We start from the raw sequence: 18576 nt of genomic DNA, 5'->3' as shown, positions 1-18576 counted from the left end.
TTTCACAGATGGATGATCATTCGGCCTAAGTACCGGGGGACTCCCAGCACCAGAGAAACCATACCCCAGCAGGAGTCAATGCCTTCAGAATAGGAGGGAGATAATTGGTGGAAAAAAGAGGGGAAGAATTTTTCATGTAATCATGGTGGAAAATGTATTCAAACATCTCATTTTAGTTCCTATGGGTTGCAAAGAAACTATGAAAATGAAGGCAAATAATGTCTAATTTTAGCAGAACTCTGCCTGCATAATTTCCAAGGAAAATTCTAACCAAAGGAGCTCCACTTACTTTGGCTCGGAGGTGATAACAATGACACATTGCCGCTGATCTCCCAAGCTTGTCCAGTTCTTAGCCAACGCAACCATAGCTCCAGCATCAAGAAGCCCATACCCATAGGAGTGACTGACTGTAAAAGAATTGGAAAATATCTCAGTAACACAAATCATGGCAATACTCCTGTCTATTTTTTTTTTAAGTTGAGTTGACATGATGATTGTTTAGGGCTTTTTGTAATACTATGAATGTACGATTCATAGCACAATTGCAAAAGGGAAGGGAAGGGGAGGGGGAGGCAAAGAGAAAAGGGATGGGGAGGGGGGGGCAAAGAGGGAAAGTGGGGGGGGTGGGAAATCAGTCCTAAATCTTGCTACCCTTTATTGTCCGACAATCCACAAAGGATTCAAGTTGAGATTTTGTCTCCAGCACTGGCAAAAGAGTGGAAAATGCTGAAGGGATAAGCAGGTAGAGGACAGGACACCCCTAAAATCTCATTCTGCCTGTTGCATCCCAATCCCTAACAGCACTGTGGGAGAACCTTCACCACACAGACTGCAGCGGTTCAAGGCAGCAGCTCACCACCACCTTCTCAAGGGCAATTAGGGATTGGTAATAAATGCTGGCCTTGCCAGCGACGCCCACATCCCGTGAACGAAAAAAAAATTTACACAGTAGAAAAAACAGTCTGTTCTAACCGTCATTTTGTACAGATGCTTATTCTTTCTTTCTCACTCTCTAGTGGGTGAAGGTTATACAATGCTATATGGAGACAAGATTGCTAAGCATCCACAGAGCATGTTAAAAGCATTCACAACCTATAGGGTTCTCATCACCGTGCCAACAAAAAGATGCACATGTCTCTACAAACCACAAGTATAAGGGGATGAGCTAAGAGAAATGATTACACAAGATTAAACTCTACAGACTACAGAGAAGGCAGATAAGGACAACCTTATCAACATTCAGATTAAGTGGAAAAAACAGAAAATTAATTCAAATTAAGCCAGGAAAATAGAACCAGAATTTAAATATATTTAAATTAGTGCAAAGTAAATTTCAAACAGGTATCAGGAAGAACTTCTTTACTCATTGACAAATATACAGAATAGCCTGCCAGGTTGAATAAGAGGCAGAAATGCTGGGAACTGTACAAGTTGTAGCTGGATGCTGTGATAGGAGAGTTAGGGGACCACAGGGAAAAGCTTCGATGAGCTGAATGGCTTTTTATAGCCCCTCATTTTTCTTTTATTTCCAGATGAGTCTCACGTGAGATGTAAGCAGACAAATTAAACAGTTGTGTTCTCACCTTTGCGGCCGACACCATTTGTGATCCAGTCGTTAGTGGAAAGGTGGGAAGGTTTGGATGTTCGTACTACAAGGTGCTGCATGTCTCGCCAGGTCAGATTTTTACTAGGGAAGGAAGGAAAAAATTTAATCAATGGCATGAGATTTTCCAGCATCACTAATTATATTGTATACAATTTTCAACAGGGAACGTTCACTTATCCTGCTTCTGTTTTATGATTAAAAAATTGCAACTTGCAAGGGACGGCAAAACCAACACATTCGTTTTTACTTAACTGGGTCCAGGAGTATGGACCTTCATCAAGTTACACTGCATTTCTGCTCATCGTTATCTGTACTGACCCTGATCATGTACAAAATCGCATCGGCAGCAATTTAAACTTAATGAAGTTCTCCCCATAGTTTAGTAGGCAAATGCACCATGTGATGTGGGACTGAGCAATTGAGATCAAAAGGTACTAGGTTTGATCCTCAGTCTGTTCTGAGGTAACTGACAAGGTAATCAGGGAAACAGCTGGGTTGCTACATTGGCCTAAGTGCCTGTAAGCTTTGGGAGCCAGGGGGTGGGGCAAGAGGAGTGAAGGGGGGGAATGAAAAGCCAGGGATCTGACACCTAATGGATAACCAGTGACTTCAGCTGAAAAGAGTGCAAGTCAGATACAGACAGAATTGGCCTCAATTGATGCTTTCGTAGTCCAACAGCCTGCCAACACTCACTGTCTAGACTCACGTGAAGAATGACCATGAGTGATGCCCACAGGACTATGTCCCATCAAGATCCCTGCACCACTAGGAGAGAGATGGGGAGAAAATTATACAGGGTGGGAGGGAGAAACAAGTCTTACTAATTCAGCTCATATTTTGACAATGAAGTCACGCAATTTTAAAAGTTGCTGCAGTTTTGATAGCAAATAGCTACAATTTAAATACTGTATTTATTGGAACCTTAACTAGCAAGTTGGTACAGAAACATTTTGCTGACAGCTGCGTGACAAGTTAGAGTGTGATGCATACTTCGCTTCCAGTGCAAGGGCAATGATTCCTGCAGCAAGCGGAGCGGAGGCAGACGTTCCGGTGTGTGACTCTGTACATTTCTGTCTGAGATCAGTGGTAACCTAAACAGAAATAAAGGAATTGTTACGAGGTACATGAGCAACCAAAACGTGCAAACATCTTGATCAGGTGCTAAAACTGGCACCAAGTGCTGGGAGTCTGAAATAAAACATGGAAAATGCTGGAAGTACACAGCAGGTCTGTCAGCATCAGTCCCGACAAAGGGTTTTAACCCGAAACATTAAAATAGCCTTTTCTGTTTCAGACCAGATACATATCCCAGCAATTTCTCTTCTGATCATGAAAACACTCTCAAAAATGCACAATAGCATTAATACACTTGGTTTATACCGTGTCCACCCTCCTCCAATATTCGAGTCTATCTGGATGACCCAAAACTAAAGGCAGTTTGTACTGAGAGCTTGTCAGACAGTTGTTGCACACCAGCTGGTATTAATTAGCAACACATCAGAGACTTACACAGGTTGGGGTGGGAAAGAGATCAAAGTGCTCTCGTTCCACAGCCACCACAGCTTTTGATGGGATATCACCACAGTGATTTTGTCTCATTTGGAGGGAACACACCTTATTGCACGAGCAAGATTAAAAAAAAGTGTTTGTGATTTTCTCCCTTCCTAGACGACACCGATTGTAGCTGGGCATGGAATCACAGGTGCTGGCCATCCTCCAGTACTTGGCCCATGTGGCCACTCTACACAGGTCAATTCAAAACTGAATGTCGACAGGCTATTTGACAGTGATATGCATTGTAACCAAACTTAATCCTGACTTGACCTGACAGCACAAGTCACCACATCGCAATCAGAAGTGGGAATCCTGACCGATTTTTATCCCCCTGGACAGAGACCTGGCCGATTTTTACCCTCCCAAACAGGGACCTGAAGATCAAATGTAGCACCTTAACTGCTGCCTATTTCAGATTGTTAACTCAGCATAGACTGGAGATCAAACAAGGTTTGATCTGAATTGACCTCCCAGACTGTGAAAGCTTTGGTACTATGTTGGGAGGAGCCTTTATACACAGGGCATTGGGGCAATAGTCAGTGGAAATTTGAAAAGAGAACTATCTTTTAAAGAAAAGCAAAAAAACGTTTACACTTTCAGGATTAAATAGTATGGCAGCAACAAGTCAAGCAAAGGATTTTGAGAATAATCAACTGAAACTTAAAACTGAAGCACGAGACAAGATGGAACACAATTGGCATCAGATTGTAAACTGTTTAAACAAAAGCCTCTTATTAAATTACCAGTTAAGGAGAAGCAAAAATCAGGTGAGTCATCAGAAACAATTCCTCTTTATTCGTGAAAGCCCAAGCAGCCTGACTCATGGATCCTGCATGGTTCTATTCTCAAAATGAATGCTGGTGAGGTGAAAACCTTCAACTACCCCATATCCTGATATCAGATAAAAGCAATAAACATGTGGATTCATATTAAATGGCAACATGCTTGAGGCAATGGAGCAGGAAAGAGATCTGGGGGTTTCAGTGGATACATTAAAAAAGGCAGTTCAGTGTTCGCAGGCAGGAAGAAAACAAGTAAATTGTTTGGGCGTATAGATTACTAAGGGTGTGGCTTCTAAGTCTTCAAAGGAGACAAAAAAATCTGGAGAACTGCATTTGGTTTTGGTCTCCATATTACAGGAAAGATGTAGCATTATTGGAGAAAGTCCAGGAGCACTGATTCCTGAATTCCAGGAGGTTGAGTTAGGAGAAAAGATCATCTACCTGGGACTTTAGTCTGAAGAACAGGATAAGAGGGAGGACTTGACACAGGTGTAAGATTTTCACAGCTATGGAGAATCTCGGGTTATAGTCCAACTGTTATATTTGAAAATCACAAGCTTTCGGAGGCTTTCTCCTTTGACGAAGGAGAAAGCCTCCGAAAGCTTGTGATTTTCAAATAAAACAGTTGGACTATAACCTGGTGTTGTAAGATTCCTTACATTTGTCAACCCCAGTCCATCACCGGCATCTCCACATCATGGAGAATCTCATCCAGGAAAGTTCTACTGTTAGGCACAGGATTCAAGGACTAGGCAACAGCGTTTAAAGTTAATGGTGTCAAAATAAAATGGGAAATTTAGGCATTTGTTTTTTTTGAAAGAGGGTGATAGAATTGTGGAACAGATTACCAGCAAGAGTGGTGGTACAGGAAACCATGGCAGGATTTAAAAAAAGAGGATGGATTCCTGATGGAAGAGGGGATACAGCTATTAGTCGCAGAATAATGGTAAAGAAACTAATGAGAGGTTTGAACGGGTAGGTTACTGAGACCAAATAAACTCCCAAAACATTACTACATCTGACCTCATCCATTACTGCCAGTTCAAATCTAGCTACGCTCTTATTTGTATCTCTTTCTTCCCCCACCCCCCCAGCTGAGATAAGCTAACTTAGCAGTGACAATGCAACCTTAGGACACACCATAGTGTATTTCCTAGAATACAACCGTAGAATTTAAGCACAGAAAGGAAACCAATAGGGCTATTGTGCCTGTTCCACCACCAGCTTCACTCAGTGCTGTCTATTCTAATCCTGTTTTCCCTCATCTTGCCCTTTAATATTTTTCTTTAAGATGGGAAGTAACCTCTTAAACGTTGTAACTGAATCAGTTTAATAGCCATTTGTAAAATGTAATCTAAAATCTGCACATGAAAATAAATTCAAGCAACAATGTTATTAGGCCTCTCCCAAGCAAAAAAAGTTTTATAATGTAACACTTTGAAAATGGGCATTGATTATTCCAACATCACTGCATCAATAACTGAAAGCGGGTTATACAACAAAAGTTTTGAACTTTGGGTAACAAAACTTTAACACGGAGTAACAACTACTTACAATCTGTTTTTCAAATTGACCTCCACTGCTGTACGTAGTAGCAAGTGTTGAGGAGCATGCCTCGCTGTACCACGGCACATTCCCATTTTGAGTCGTGCTGCTGATTGAAAGGGTGTAAATACTGTTTGTGTATCCGTCACAGTTACAGCTGTCATGCTCCCGGCCACCATTCCCAGAGGCCCACACGAATATCGAGCCCAGACTACCACGACCCTGTAAATAGTTAACAAAAACAAGTCCAACCTGATACTGCCATTGAACAAAATTTAAATATTCAGATAATTTTACGTTACAAAATTGTTTGTGTGCGTGTTTATCAGAAATGCATTTGTAGCCAAGTCATTTCTGTCAACACTTGCACCATAACTATTTCCAGGACAGCTTTACAGTCAACAGTCCCTATCTCTGCCTTTTTCAAAGTGATTGATTTGACAACAATGTGCAACATGGTAAGTGTCCTGCATGAAGACGCAGGTAAAATTTTCTTTAACATCAAGTTCTTCTACAATGTTCAACCTTCCCCACACACTGGCAACAGTGTGTTGTAAGCTTCATGCTTCAGTGTGGCTTATTGGGTAAAGGATAGCCTAGCAAGGTACAGACCACAAAGCTCACATTACAACTCTGGTCTATACTGAGTTAGTTGCCCTCACGCGTGACTGATTTCAATGCCCTGGGTTAGGGCTGGGGAAAAACGCTATGGTTCCTTCATCTGATCGCTATCCAGTGACAACTTCTGGAAAGGGCATAAGTGTGGAAGTAGGGTGAGAATCTGGCCAGCTGTGATACTCCTGTGGTGGAATAGCCTATCAAGACTATAAAGGCACACGAATGGGGACTTTGGGCAAACATCTGAAGGCTGCAAGTGCCTTTGGAACCATATCGCACCAAAAGCGACTGCCTTCAGGAGAGATGGGGTAAGACACATGGTGTGGGGGGTGCGGAGGGGAAGATACAAAAAAAGTCTTGGCCAGGACATTGGGAAAACTCCCTGCTCTTTCTCAAATAGTGCAATGGGATCTAGAACACCACCCAAAGTGGCAGACAGGAACTCAGTTCAACTTCACATCTGAAGGAAGGTGCCTCCAACAATGCAGTATTACCTCAGTGCTGCACTGGATAGGTGCTGAAATCCTGAAGTGTGGCTTGAACCTAAAACCTTCTGACTCTCCACCACAAGTGCTACTGAGGAAAGCTGACACATACACGGCAGAACCCTACACATCTGCGTTGAGCAATTATCTGCCTCAGCCAGAACACTGTTGTTACTATACTGAACACACTGGTACTAACAGGCTGCAGGAAAAAAACAAAACACATTTGAGCAATATACTTCTAGTGTGTTACTCTTAATACATCACTTCAAATTGGTCCCACTAGCAGTACTTTACTCCAGTGTCACACAGCTCAAAGTGCTCTCTGCAAACACAACCCAAGTTTAGAAGGGCAGAATCTACAGGTGCATTGCTGGGTCATCTCCTATATTTGAAGCAGACAGTCCATAAAAGTTTTTTTTTTAAAAAGTAGCACAAAATTGATCCGTTAAATACACAGTTAAATACAAGTACATTATCCTCTACAATCCATCAACTGAATCAAGTTTAATGCAACCCAGTTGTGATTGGGACACTGCAGAGAAGCCAAGTCCATTCACTTCTTCAATTCTACTGCATTTACTTTCATACTTTTGCCCAGAAGGTCGGAAATGCACATTCCACTGTACGTAACTTATTCTGTGCAATACGCACCAGGTAATATTTACTTTACCTGAGTAATGCCTTTAAAAAATGCTGCCTGTGCTAGTTTAGCAGGACCATCCACTGTCTTTCCGTCATCTTCTGGACCCCAGCTGGCACTGTAGATGTCAATGTGCTGAGGGTACATACTGAGGGACTGAGCTTCCACGGCATCAGTCACCTCTCCATCCAGCATTCGCACACCTACAGAATCCAAAAAAATGCACAAGTTAAAACAGCTGGACTGCCCAGTGTGGGAATGCACCATACATGTCACGAATATTCTAGGTTCAAAACTTAGCTGACAAACTACCAGAGGGGAAGGGACGGTACAGAACAAAATAAGGGGGAGGGGGAAAATAGAGAAACTAGAATTTCTGCTCCTCTACTATTCCGGAACCTTTGTTGGAAACACACAGGTAGAGACTGGGGATGGTACCTCCACCAAAGAGCCCGCCAGCGCTCATTGTCCAGACTCAAGTGAGGAATGGTTATTTATGTGATCAATTGTTAAAAGCAGTACAGCTGCAGAGGGAAGCCCTTTCAAAGTAAGTACGTCTGGTTAAATTTAAACTGCTCAGTGTTTTTAAAGTAAAATATCATTTTAAGAGTAACATATAAACCTACATAGCCCTGAGATTGAGGGAACAATAAATAGTCGGCCATGAGCTCAATCAGGAAGTGGCTGGAGTGAAAGCAAGAAGATAGTCATCCTTGGCATTCCCAATTTGGTTCGGGAGTGGTCAGTTCCCTAACCCCAGTACAATCAGCTTGACTAAAATATAAGTAAGCATTAGCTTCCATTCACCTCTGTCCTTCTGGAATTAATGCCTCTGTTACCATTGTGTGTCTGGCATTGCAGCTCATTTATTTTCTGTTTCTTATTCATACCAAAGAGATTAATCCCTTTTGGGATCAGTGTTTTCTGGCTGAAAGGTCAAAATCTTTTTCATAAGAAAAAGTCCAGAGCGAGAAAAGGCCATTCAACCCATCAAGCCCCTGCCATCCAGGGTCCATGTTTCTCATCATGCCTTCCCCCACCAAAAAATTGATCCCCATCTTTAAGCACTCTAAAGGCTAAAAATGATTGTTGCTAGTATTAGCATGTACAATATTCCTTTGCCCTCAAGTTTAGTGGAGGAGTTAACTCTTAAAATAAACTGGTTAACATCTATATTAAAATAGTGGACAAAGGGATGTACTACAAACACATTAAGTGTTTGACCACTAACATCGGCAACAGTAATTTGTCAAAAACAAGCAGTGCTATTAATAACTCTATCAATCCCCCTGCTCTACAGATACAGACAAGTGAAAGTCCAGGCAAGTTAAAAACCCTACAGCAAGTAACCTAAAAAAAAATTGTCTCTGCACCATTCTTAAAATTTCTCGAGTTACCTGTGTTAAACCCCAAACACCATTTTTTTTAAAATTGCATATTCTTAACTGTATACCATTGCTAGCACAACAGTATCATATGGACTTTAATGAGTGACCCCAGCAGGTAAACCATGGTAGTGTGTTGGAGATCACCTCAGGTAGCAATATAGCCATTTTGGTTTTTCTTTTAAAACAAAAAAGGCCCATGTTGTGGGTAGCATTTCAAATTGTTTTATGTTGATGCGTTTTCAAGAAGTGGCCGAGTTTGTTCATTCCAGCGCACTCATGATGTACCATGAAGAAGCAGGGTACTGGCTTGTAGATAAGACTCCCTATGGCCAGGTTCTGGTTTTGGCCATGGTCTGACTTGGGGATGTTAGTGAACAGAATTATGCGCACAGTATCTAAATTGGCAAGCGATATGGGCAGAGGTCCAGCAGCAAGTCGCAGCACTGTTACCATGAAATTAAAAAGCAGATCTCCCCAGATGGAACAGCAGGTTTAAAGAACGAGTCGTTGAGCTACACAGAGCAGGGAAATCCCAAGTTCTATGCTGAGCTAGCTAATATCAGCCAGGATAGCAGCAAGGACAATACAATTGACCTCAGTGATCCCAAATTAGTTGAGGGGGTGGGGGGGGGGGGGGCAGGGGGAGGGAAGAATTAAAAAAATTGACCACAGTTTGCGCTCCTGGGTGATAGCCACCTTTTTTATTGGAAGTGCCGAGTAAGGGTTGCACTCAACTGTATTGCCCTTCTTGGTTAAGTAGCATGTTGACATTCACTGACGAGGCTCACACCTAAACAGCAGCCACTTGGGCAATATGCCAGAGGCAGACTGGTGCCTGAGATACCGACCCCAGCAAGGAGGGAAAGGGTGGGAAAATGCAAATACTTCAAAAAAAATTCTCATGTGTATGCTGGTGTTTTCTATTAAACCAACTGCAGCTGCACATAACGGTTGGAAAATTGGGCACAACATTTTATTCCTCAAATGCCTCAAAAAACTTCCACAATTACCACTGCCATCAGCTAGTACAAAAGCTTTATATTCTCACCAGATAGGCTTGCTAGCAACTGAAAGATCTTGCTGCCTACTAGTAGAGGCAGTACTAATGGCAGTAATATATAAGCTGCTGTACCAACAAAGCCACAAGAACTGCCACGAAGAATTAACATTCTGAATCATTTTTACCAGGATATTTTGGGTATGTTCCCTCCCCTATTTATTCCCTTTTTCTGTCCACTTAGCCTTGGTGCAGCCAAGATGGGAAGCACCCCACCGTGCTCCAGGCCACCAATACCCCCTTGTAGCTGGGCAGTAAAGACTGCCCACATACGACTCATCTAATTCCCTTGGCTCAATGACTCCAACTCCAACACTCAAGAAGCTCGACACCGACCAGGATGAAGCAGCCCACTTGATTGGCACCCCATCCACCACCTTAAACATTCAATCCCTCCACTACCGGCACACTGTGGCTGCAGTGTGTACCATCTAAAGATGCACTGCAGCAACTCGCCAAGGCCTCTTCGAAGGCACCTCCCAAACCCGCGACCTCTATCACCGAGAAGGACAATGGCAGCAGGCGCATGGGAACACCACCTGCACGTTCCCCTCCAAGTCACGCATCATCCTGACTTGGAAATATATCGCCGTTCCTTCAACATCGCTGAATCAAAATCCTGGAAATCCCTACCTAACAGCACTGCAGGAGTACCTTCACACAAACTGCAGCGGTTCAAGGTGGCGGATCACCACCACCTTCTCAAGGGCAATTAGGGATGGGGCAATAATGCAGGCCTTGCCAGCGACGCCCACATCCCATGAATAAGAAAAACCTCAACATGGCTCAGGTGAGAAATTCAATGCAGTGTGATGATATTCTTTGCTAAGGGGTTTTCAAGATGGCAATCATTAATATTTTTAAAGAGTAAAATAGAAAGCAAGGCAGCATATAAATAAAATACAATACTAAACTTAAGAAATGGCATGTCACAAAAGGAACATTACTGGAGGCAGTGGGGGGAAAAAAATTACACTCACACTGATGATTTATCAGCATGCCTCTTACAAAATCGAAAATCAGCTCAGTGCCCTATACACTGTATCCTCTTCTAGCCTAGGTGCGTTCCAGATTATCTCAGCAAACACTAAAAAATATCTAATAGAACAAATCTGTAACTGCCATGGGCTTAGCAGGTAAATACACTGCCCCATATGACAGTCCAGGAAGGTCCCTGGTTTGGTCTCTGGTGCTGAATTAGTGGATGTCAGTTAGGACTCAGTCATTACAATTGACCTCACTGCCCTTGGGCTAGAGAGTGTGGCGAGGAAATCTTTTTAAAAATTCAGCCAGGGCTCTTGCTTCTGATCACTGGGAAGGTGCGAGTGGACAGGATCAGATCCAGAAATGATACCCCAAATAGAGTGCCAGCATTCGTTAATGAATGGCCAGTTGGGCTTTCAGCACTAGGAGAATCATATCCCAGCAAGAATAGTGTCTTCAGGAGACACAGTTGATACATACCTCCAATTCTGGCATTATACGCCACCCCCACACCACAAATCCCATTGTTGGCAGCAGCTGCCACCTCACCAGCACATCGTGTACCGTGTCTGCGAAGAAATGGCAAACATGAGAACATTGCAAATCATTAACTGTTCAAATTCTTGTACAAACAAAAAAAAATTTACACAATTTCGTGTCCCTACTTTCTCCTATCCCTTTCATTCTAGTCCATACACAGTGCCTTTACACAGGCTGAAACGTGGAACAACCCCATGGAATCCTTCAGAATAATCAATGCCAGTGAAACCGTATTACACAGATGTGATGGGGAGGTCAGACAATTTATCAGTTAGTCTCACCTGGGTTTGAATCCCTCTGTTACTTCATTTGTTGTGACAAGAGGTTTGTATGCAGCACCAGCGATAAACCTGAAATCACTGGTACTTAATCCTAGTGTTACCAAAATGCTCCTTCCAAATACAACTCATGCTGGAAGGGCAGAATCTATAAATGCGCTATTTGGTGCTTTTCATTTAGTGAGACAATTTCACACACCCACCATTAAACTTTACCGAAATTCCAATGACAACACATTCATTGTTGCCCAACAGTAAGGTTCTTCTGGACAAGTACCAATTAAGACAAAACCAGGCAAGTCTCATTAGTTTTCTTTTCAGAAGTCAGTTTATTTTCTACACTGAATTCTCCTACTTTCTTAATATTGCTTACACAATGCTGTTAAGCCCCAGGATATTGACACTCAAGCAGAGACTCAACCAACAAATGCTGCTCTCATTTTTTCCATACAGTAGCCCTGAGGATCCTTGAAAATTCAGGGCTATGGTGCCAGAGTCAACATGAAATTCATGCCATTTACACTGGGGGTTCTGGACCCTTCAGAGATAATATGGTGACTGCATTCCTGCATTTGTCTATAAGTGTTGACTTATTAGCATGTTAATTCTGTTGCTATACATTAAGTTTTTTTTTTAAGATACAGGGATACACTTGAAAACCACTGGTATATGGAGATGCTGAAGCAAAATCATTTTTAAAAGACTTCAGATTCACCCTGGAGCAGGTCTTTCACTGCAGTGACCTACCGGTTATCATTGAGCTGTGTGTAACGAGGCTGAGGATCAGGGTCATTATTGTTCACATCATAACTGGCACCTGGATCCTGGAACAGGAAGAAATAAAAGTTCTTAATTTCCTCTTCCTTATGTACCACCAAATAGTTCCCTCCAGCAAGAACAAAGGATTGGATCTTGGTTGACTCCTGCTAGCGCACTGTCAAAAGTATCGAGTACCTAGTGATGTCAACTGAGCAGAGACCAGTGAATGGTATTCAAACAGACTTAAATGTCACACAACAATGGTATTTAAACTATATACTGCATCACTAGAGCATTTCATGTTAAAAAGGTAGGGGGGGGGGCGGAGGAAGAAAATCCAGGGGGTAGAGAAACAGTATTTTTATTCAATGTATTAACCAGTTTTGCTTCAACATAAAATTGGACATCAACTTTAAAATGAAAGTTTATGATTAAAGGAGTTGATAGGGTAGATAGAGAGAAACTATTTCCTTTGGTGGGGGGAGTCCAGAAGAAGGAGGCAAAACCTTAAAATTAAAGCTAGGCTATTCAGGGGTGATGTCAGGAAGCACCTCTTCACAAAGGGTAGTGGAAATCTGGAACAACCCCCCCTCCCCCAAAAAGCTGTTGAGGCTGGGGGTCAATTGAAAATGTTAAAACAGAGAGTGATAGATTTTTTTATTCGGCAAGGGCATTAGGGGATTATGGAACCAAGGCGGGTAAATGGAGTTAAGGATACAGATCAGCCATGATCTAGTTGAATAGCGGAACAGGCTCGAGGGGCTGAATAGTCTACTCCTGTTCCTATGTATCTCCATGTAGACTGAGCAGACTGGATCTCCTTCATCCTGCTGAGCTGCTTGGATGTCACTAATGTGCACTGTCCTGGAGCAGCTCCAATGAATGTGAAGAGGATCTTGACTTCAGAATTGATGGACAGCCAACTGACCCACTCAAGTTTTGAGCTTATTTTTTTTGGCGGGGAGGGGGAAGGGTTATCCATTGCAGAATTATTCATTACAAGGGCCACTGGTTTAATGTGACTGAGTTAAACTCAACTTTTATCACACAGGATTCTATGAATTTTCCCAGTATTTTGGAAGACATTACACAACTCCAGTTTTTTTTCCCCTGAAAACCAGGGGTCTTGTTAATTAGCATTCCCTTTTCATAGGAATCTGGTAGTCGTTAGGTTAGGTCACAAATACCAGCCTGAGAATAAAAAATAGTTCTACTTACATAATTAACTGCCAGGTCTGGGTGATTCTTCTCAATTCCATCATCCAGAATAGAGACTACAACACCCTTTCCAGTGTAACCCTGCTTCCAAGCATCTTGTACATTCAGGTCATAATGATTTGAGTTACGCTAGAAAATAGAACACAGCAATAGTAAGCTGCTCTGCTTTAACTTAGAACAATATGAAGCTTTAATCCCAGCTTTGAATTGACAACATGTGAAATGAATACATCCTTTTTAAACCGCCTTGCCACTTCCCCTAACTTTGTTCCCACTTCTTGCTAAGGGTCCTCCGATGCCTTTGAAAAGTTCCTTAGGACATTTTCTTATGTGAAAAGTGCTATATAAACACAATGTTGATGATTTATCTGGAATTTAAGTACTTTAGCACAGTGCGCTGCTTTATTAACATTAAGTGGTGATTCTGACCTGAACACACTGAATATGTACAAACCTTCAATTTAATAAACATACAAGATTTATTTCCTTAGAGGATAAGTAGAATTATTACTGACTGCACTGCATAAACCTGGCCAATACCATCCTGGACATATTACAGGTGAAATGGCTCACAAATGTCACTTTACTGAATCTACCTCACACAGGTCGTTGATTCCAGTGAAGTTAATGGGCAAACAATTTCTGTACATTTTTTGCCCACCAGAAACACTAGGTCAAAGCAAATCAGAAAAAAAAGACATTCGGCGCCCCAGGCGGCTTATATAGGGCTTGTCCAAAAGTGTTGTTATACCATGTCAAGATGCATCTCCAAATTCCCATGGATCCAATCAGACACATTTGGCAATTAGGGATGGGCAATAAATGCTGGCCTCGCCAGCGACGCCCACATCCCGTGAACGAATAAAAAAAAAACACACATTGGGGGTGATTTTAAACCCCAAGAACGGGTGGGTTGGGGGCGGGTGGGAGTTGAAAATAGTTGTTTTTTTGGGGTCACAACTGCAAAATTTTCGGACTGTGTTCTCCCAGTGGGAAACCTGTACTTTTCCGCACCAGCGTTAAACCTGGAAATAAAGCCGGGTTGTGATCGCGACCCAAAAAACAACTAATTTCCAAATCCACCCACCCCCAACCCACCCGGTTCTTGGGGTTTAAAATCACCCCCCACTGTGCACAAAACAGACCGACAGGAGCTTAAAATCAGGCCAACCCTCACCAAACGCACTCCCGTTGGGTCTGTCTGCTGAAGTTTGTCTGAACAGGAAAACTATTTATAAGTTCAAGATTTGCTGAATTCTTTGTACAATTAGTTTAATATGGGTTGGGGGGGGGTGGTGGAAGAACTAAATAATGCAGGCAAACAAAATTATTTGGGAGGCGGGTTAAGGAGATAGTTAAAGGTGGTCGGGGGGGAGGGGGTGCAGAGCAGTTGCCGATAGTTGTTTCTCAAGACTTGAAAGCTCCCTACATGCATCAATCCAGGACAAAAATTTAATGCAAAACATATTGCTACAAATACTGTGCCACTCTAGTGTCCCAGTCATCGGGATGTTGAATAGTGAAAAGGAAACTTTTCAATAAACAAAAGTCCACAAAACCGCTGAAGACAGCTACAGTGTTTAGTTTGATGTGTTGAGGCTTGGACATACTTTACATACAAAAATCTCCTTTCCTTAACCGCACTTAAATTAACACAAAAAAGAAACTTTGAGCTAGTCTGCACTATTGGTTTCAATATTCTTCCCTTATAACTTGTTCCACAACTCCTATTCCCCTTTAGGTTTAAAGAAAGATCTACTGACCTCCTTACTTCCCCTTGCAGTTCCAGATATTGGAACTCTTCACCATAGTGATCAAAGGACATGTGAATATGGGGAAGAACTTGCACCTTTCCATTCTAATACACTGGTGCAGCACAATGCAGAAATTACTACTTACCAGGTACCACTGCAGTGAAAATTTGGGGTCATTTAGTTCGGTGTAAATATCCCGCTTTGTTCTTCTCTTAATTACTTGCTGTTCCAGCCATTTGACCTATTTACAAAAATAAAATTGCATCTTAGGAAAAAAGTAATCAGTAAACTATTCATCTACAAGGATATTACAGATAAGCAACTCTGTTTAACCAGATTAATAAAACATCTAATGTACCAAATAAAAAGGGAAGGAAAGGGTGGCGGATTTTACATTTGTTCAAAGCACTCCACCCATGTCTGAAAAAAATTGCAAATAATGCATTTTTAAATAAAAATGATTCAATATTTGTTGGCCCAATGGAGACCCGCATTTTGCGTCGTCACCTTTCCAGGTTGTTACATATATTGAGGGGCTGCCATTCATTTTAACTGGAGACACAATTTCAGCCAAGTCAGAGTTCAGCCATAACTAGCAAACCTCAGGAAGGCAGCTACCAGCTGGGCACACTGTACACCCAAAGAAAAGGTAAATTATCAGTATCCAATCCCTCCCAACATTACCTGCGATCACTCGTCATTATTTCTCAATAATATAACGAATTGTGAAGCTGAAGGTGGGGAGAAACTGTTCTGTTTGGTTTTCAATCAAGTTTGCGCTATTGGTAAATAATACGAAGATCAGCTGTCTACATGTTTTAACATCACCCAAGGAACAATTGTGACAAAGTCACTGCATATTTAGAGTGATTGCCTGTTCTTACCAGAAAAGACAATATTTAACCTGATGAGCAATGTACAACAGAAAATGTGCAATTATTTTACCTGTGTCGCATAAAAGTGAAACTATTAATAAGTTTTCCATCTATGTCCCATATTCAAACAGGAAGCTCGATCAGGATTATTCACAGCAGCCACCCATCATTCTGATGACATGCTACAGAGCGGGGTGTAACTGCATCCGTTAATAGGTTCAGTTAGATTTGTTTGAAGGCCAACCCAAGAAGCCCAGGCCATTAGGTTGATACTGGCAGTAAACACATGACATACTACAGAACAGGTGTAACTACAACTACATTACTCAATTCCAATCCCATCTTAAGTCAGGTAACTCTCACTCTATTCCTCCCCCACCTTGTACCTCCTACTGAGGTGCTATTACATTCTACCAGACCTGTGCTTTGCTGCCAGGTTCCCAAAACGTGTCTCTTACGCAGCCCAAATGTAAAACTGCCCAACACCTGCTGCCAGGAAGACCTGGCAGCTATTTGAAGGAGTGGGGATGAGAGGTTGAGGAAAACACACTTATTTTGAACTGGACAATCACCTGTTTTTGATGATGGTCCCAGCAATTTTGAGGAATGAAAAGCAGAGTGCCAAAGTCCAGTTTTTGGCTGTTACGGTAAAGGCTGTGCATGTTCAGGACTGTTTCACACATGGACATGGCCCCCCTTTTAAAAAAGTAAATATGCACGCCCCCATCTGGTTTTGGACTGGGAGGTGGAACCCTTGAACTCAAGTCTATCTGTTGCTTATGGAAATGCTTCACATTTCTCTCAGTTACTGAGAGTTTCAGCTCACAATTACAACTCCGTAAATATTTTTACTGGTCGACAAAAGCGGAAAAAGTGAAGACATTATATTTGAAGATATAGGTTGGAATACAGCAGATGGAAAGTGACTGGATAAGATAGGATCACTCGAGTGGAATGAGCCAGCTTTTAATAAAAGCCAAATATCATGCCATTATTTTTCTTTTACTGTAATCCCATTTAAAGCTCCAGAGTTTGATCTCATGGCTCCTGCACAGCTAAACTCATCCCCATAATAGATATAAATGAGTTTTCAAAGTCCCAGTGATTCAATTCCAATTCTTTAATAATCATGCATGGTAAATTGATTTTAAGCTGCAATGAAATTCAAAATTCCAGCATCTGTCCCCAGAACTGGAAAGCAATGGTATCTATTAGCTCAGACCTTCATAGTATTTTGATCATGGTCTTGTGTAACAAATTGTCTGGGGATTGGGGGGCAGGGGGCGGAAAAAGGAGAATAGGAGAGGAAGAACGAACTCTGAAGTTCCATTTCACCTGTGCAAAAGAAATGGAGCTGTCTACCCATTTTGCATTTCATTGGTTCAGTTTAATCATAGATGTCTAGAGCACAGGACGCGGCCTTCAGCTCAATGTGTACACGCTGGCCTTTGCAAGAGCAGAAGTGTGTAATAAGTCATGTAGTTTTCAGGGCCAAACATTACCTTGCTTTTGCTGACCCCTCTGCAGTACGCTTCTCAGTTTCCAATCTCAGCCCTGGGCTTCAGGTGACTTTCCTTCCCACCCCAATACCAGGCTCTGCACCCTCCCTGGCCCACCCCAATAACCAGGCTCTGCACCCTCCCTGGCCCACCCCAATAACCAGGCTCTGCACCCTCCCTGGCCCACCCCAATAACCAGGCTCTGCACCCTCCCTGGCCCACCCCAATAACCAGGCTCTGCACCCTCCCTGGCCCACCCCAATAACCAGGCTCTGCACCCTCCCTGGCCCACCCCAATAACCAGGCTCTGCACCCTCCCTGGCCCACCCCAATAAACAGGCTCTGCACCCTCCCTGGCCCACCCCAATAAACAGGCTCTGCACCCTCCCTGGCCCACCCCAACCCCAGGCTCTGCACCCTCCCTGGCCTAGATTTCACCTGCAATAAGTCTTCAACTCAGTAATTGCCATTAGCAATACTCTAGTATTTCCAAATGGAGAAATCCTGCAGGAACACAAAACGTTACAGCAAATTTCAGAGTACTGCAGCATTAAAAATCAAATCTGGTCAACATCCTTTTAAAATGATACACTATACTGACCAATTTTCAATTCTCCTTTTTAAGGAAAAAATGAAATCTTTGGGAAGATGTGTGATCCCTCCTGGCCTCAGACAAATGATCTCACTCACCCTAACCTTCCTGTTCTGAGCTCCACCAACTTTTCAGGCCCTTCTACCAAACTGCATCTGGGATCCCACATGAATGTATAGAAGTCCAACCTGAAATATTAACTGTTCTCTCTTTTGGATAGTCAGTATGTTATGTTTTTATTTCAGAATTTGTGATTTTCCTTTTATCTCTACCAAGTCACACATGGCGTCTCCAATCTTTGTAAGCCCATTATAGGTTTTCTTTAATTCAAGTGTTACCAGGGAGAAACAGATGAATTCTGCTTTGTTTTGGCGCCGATTGCTACTGTAAATGGAGTAT

General features: G+C 42.4%; 1 protein-coding gene across 2 annotated transcripts in view; it reads right to left on the bottom strand.

Moving 5' to 3' along the window:
* The window catches only part of LOC137304762 (furin-like), a 105139-nt gene that overhangs the window by 24921 nt on the left and 61642 nt on the right, over window positions 1-18576 (bottom strand). For both annotated transcript variants that reach the window (XM_067973458.1, XM_067973459.1), the window contains exons 4-12: window positions 15357-15452; window positions 13458-13586; window positions 12228-12304; window positions 11143-11231; window positions 7264-7436; window positions 5497-5709; window positions 2597-2697; window positions 1584-1687; window positions 290-407 (exon numbers count right to left, since the gene is read on the bottom strand). In XM_067973458.1, coding sequence (XP_067829559.1) covers window positions 290-407; window positions 1584-1687; window positions 2597-2697; window positions 5497-5709; window positions 7264-7436; window positions 11143-11231; window positions 12228-12304; window positions 13458-13586; window positions 15357-15452 — 1100 coding nt within the window. The remainder of the gene's footprint in view (window positions 1-289; window positions 408-1583; window positions 1688-2596; window positions 2698-5496; window positions 5710-7263; window positions 7437-11142; window positions 11232-12227; window positions 12305-13457; window positions 13587-15356; window positions 15453-18576) is intronic.

This window comes from Heptranchias perlo, chromosome 38, assembly GCF_035084215.1.
Source record: "Heptranchias perlo isolate sHepPer1 chromosome 38, sHepPer1.hap1, whole genome shotgun sequence".
NCBI classification, from domain to species: Eukaryota; Metazoa; Chordata; class Chondrichthyes; order Hexanchiformes; family Hexanchidae; genus Heptranchias; species Heptranchias perlo.
The sequence above is the reverse complement of the archived record's forward strand: the minus strand, read 5'-3'. Positions and strand labels throughout refer to the sequence as shown.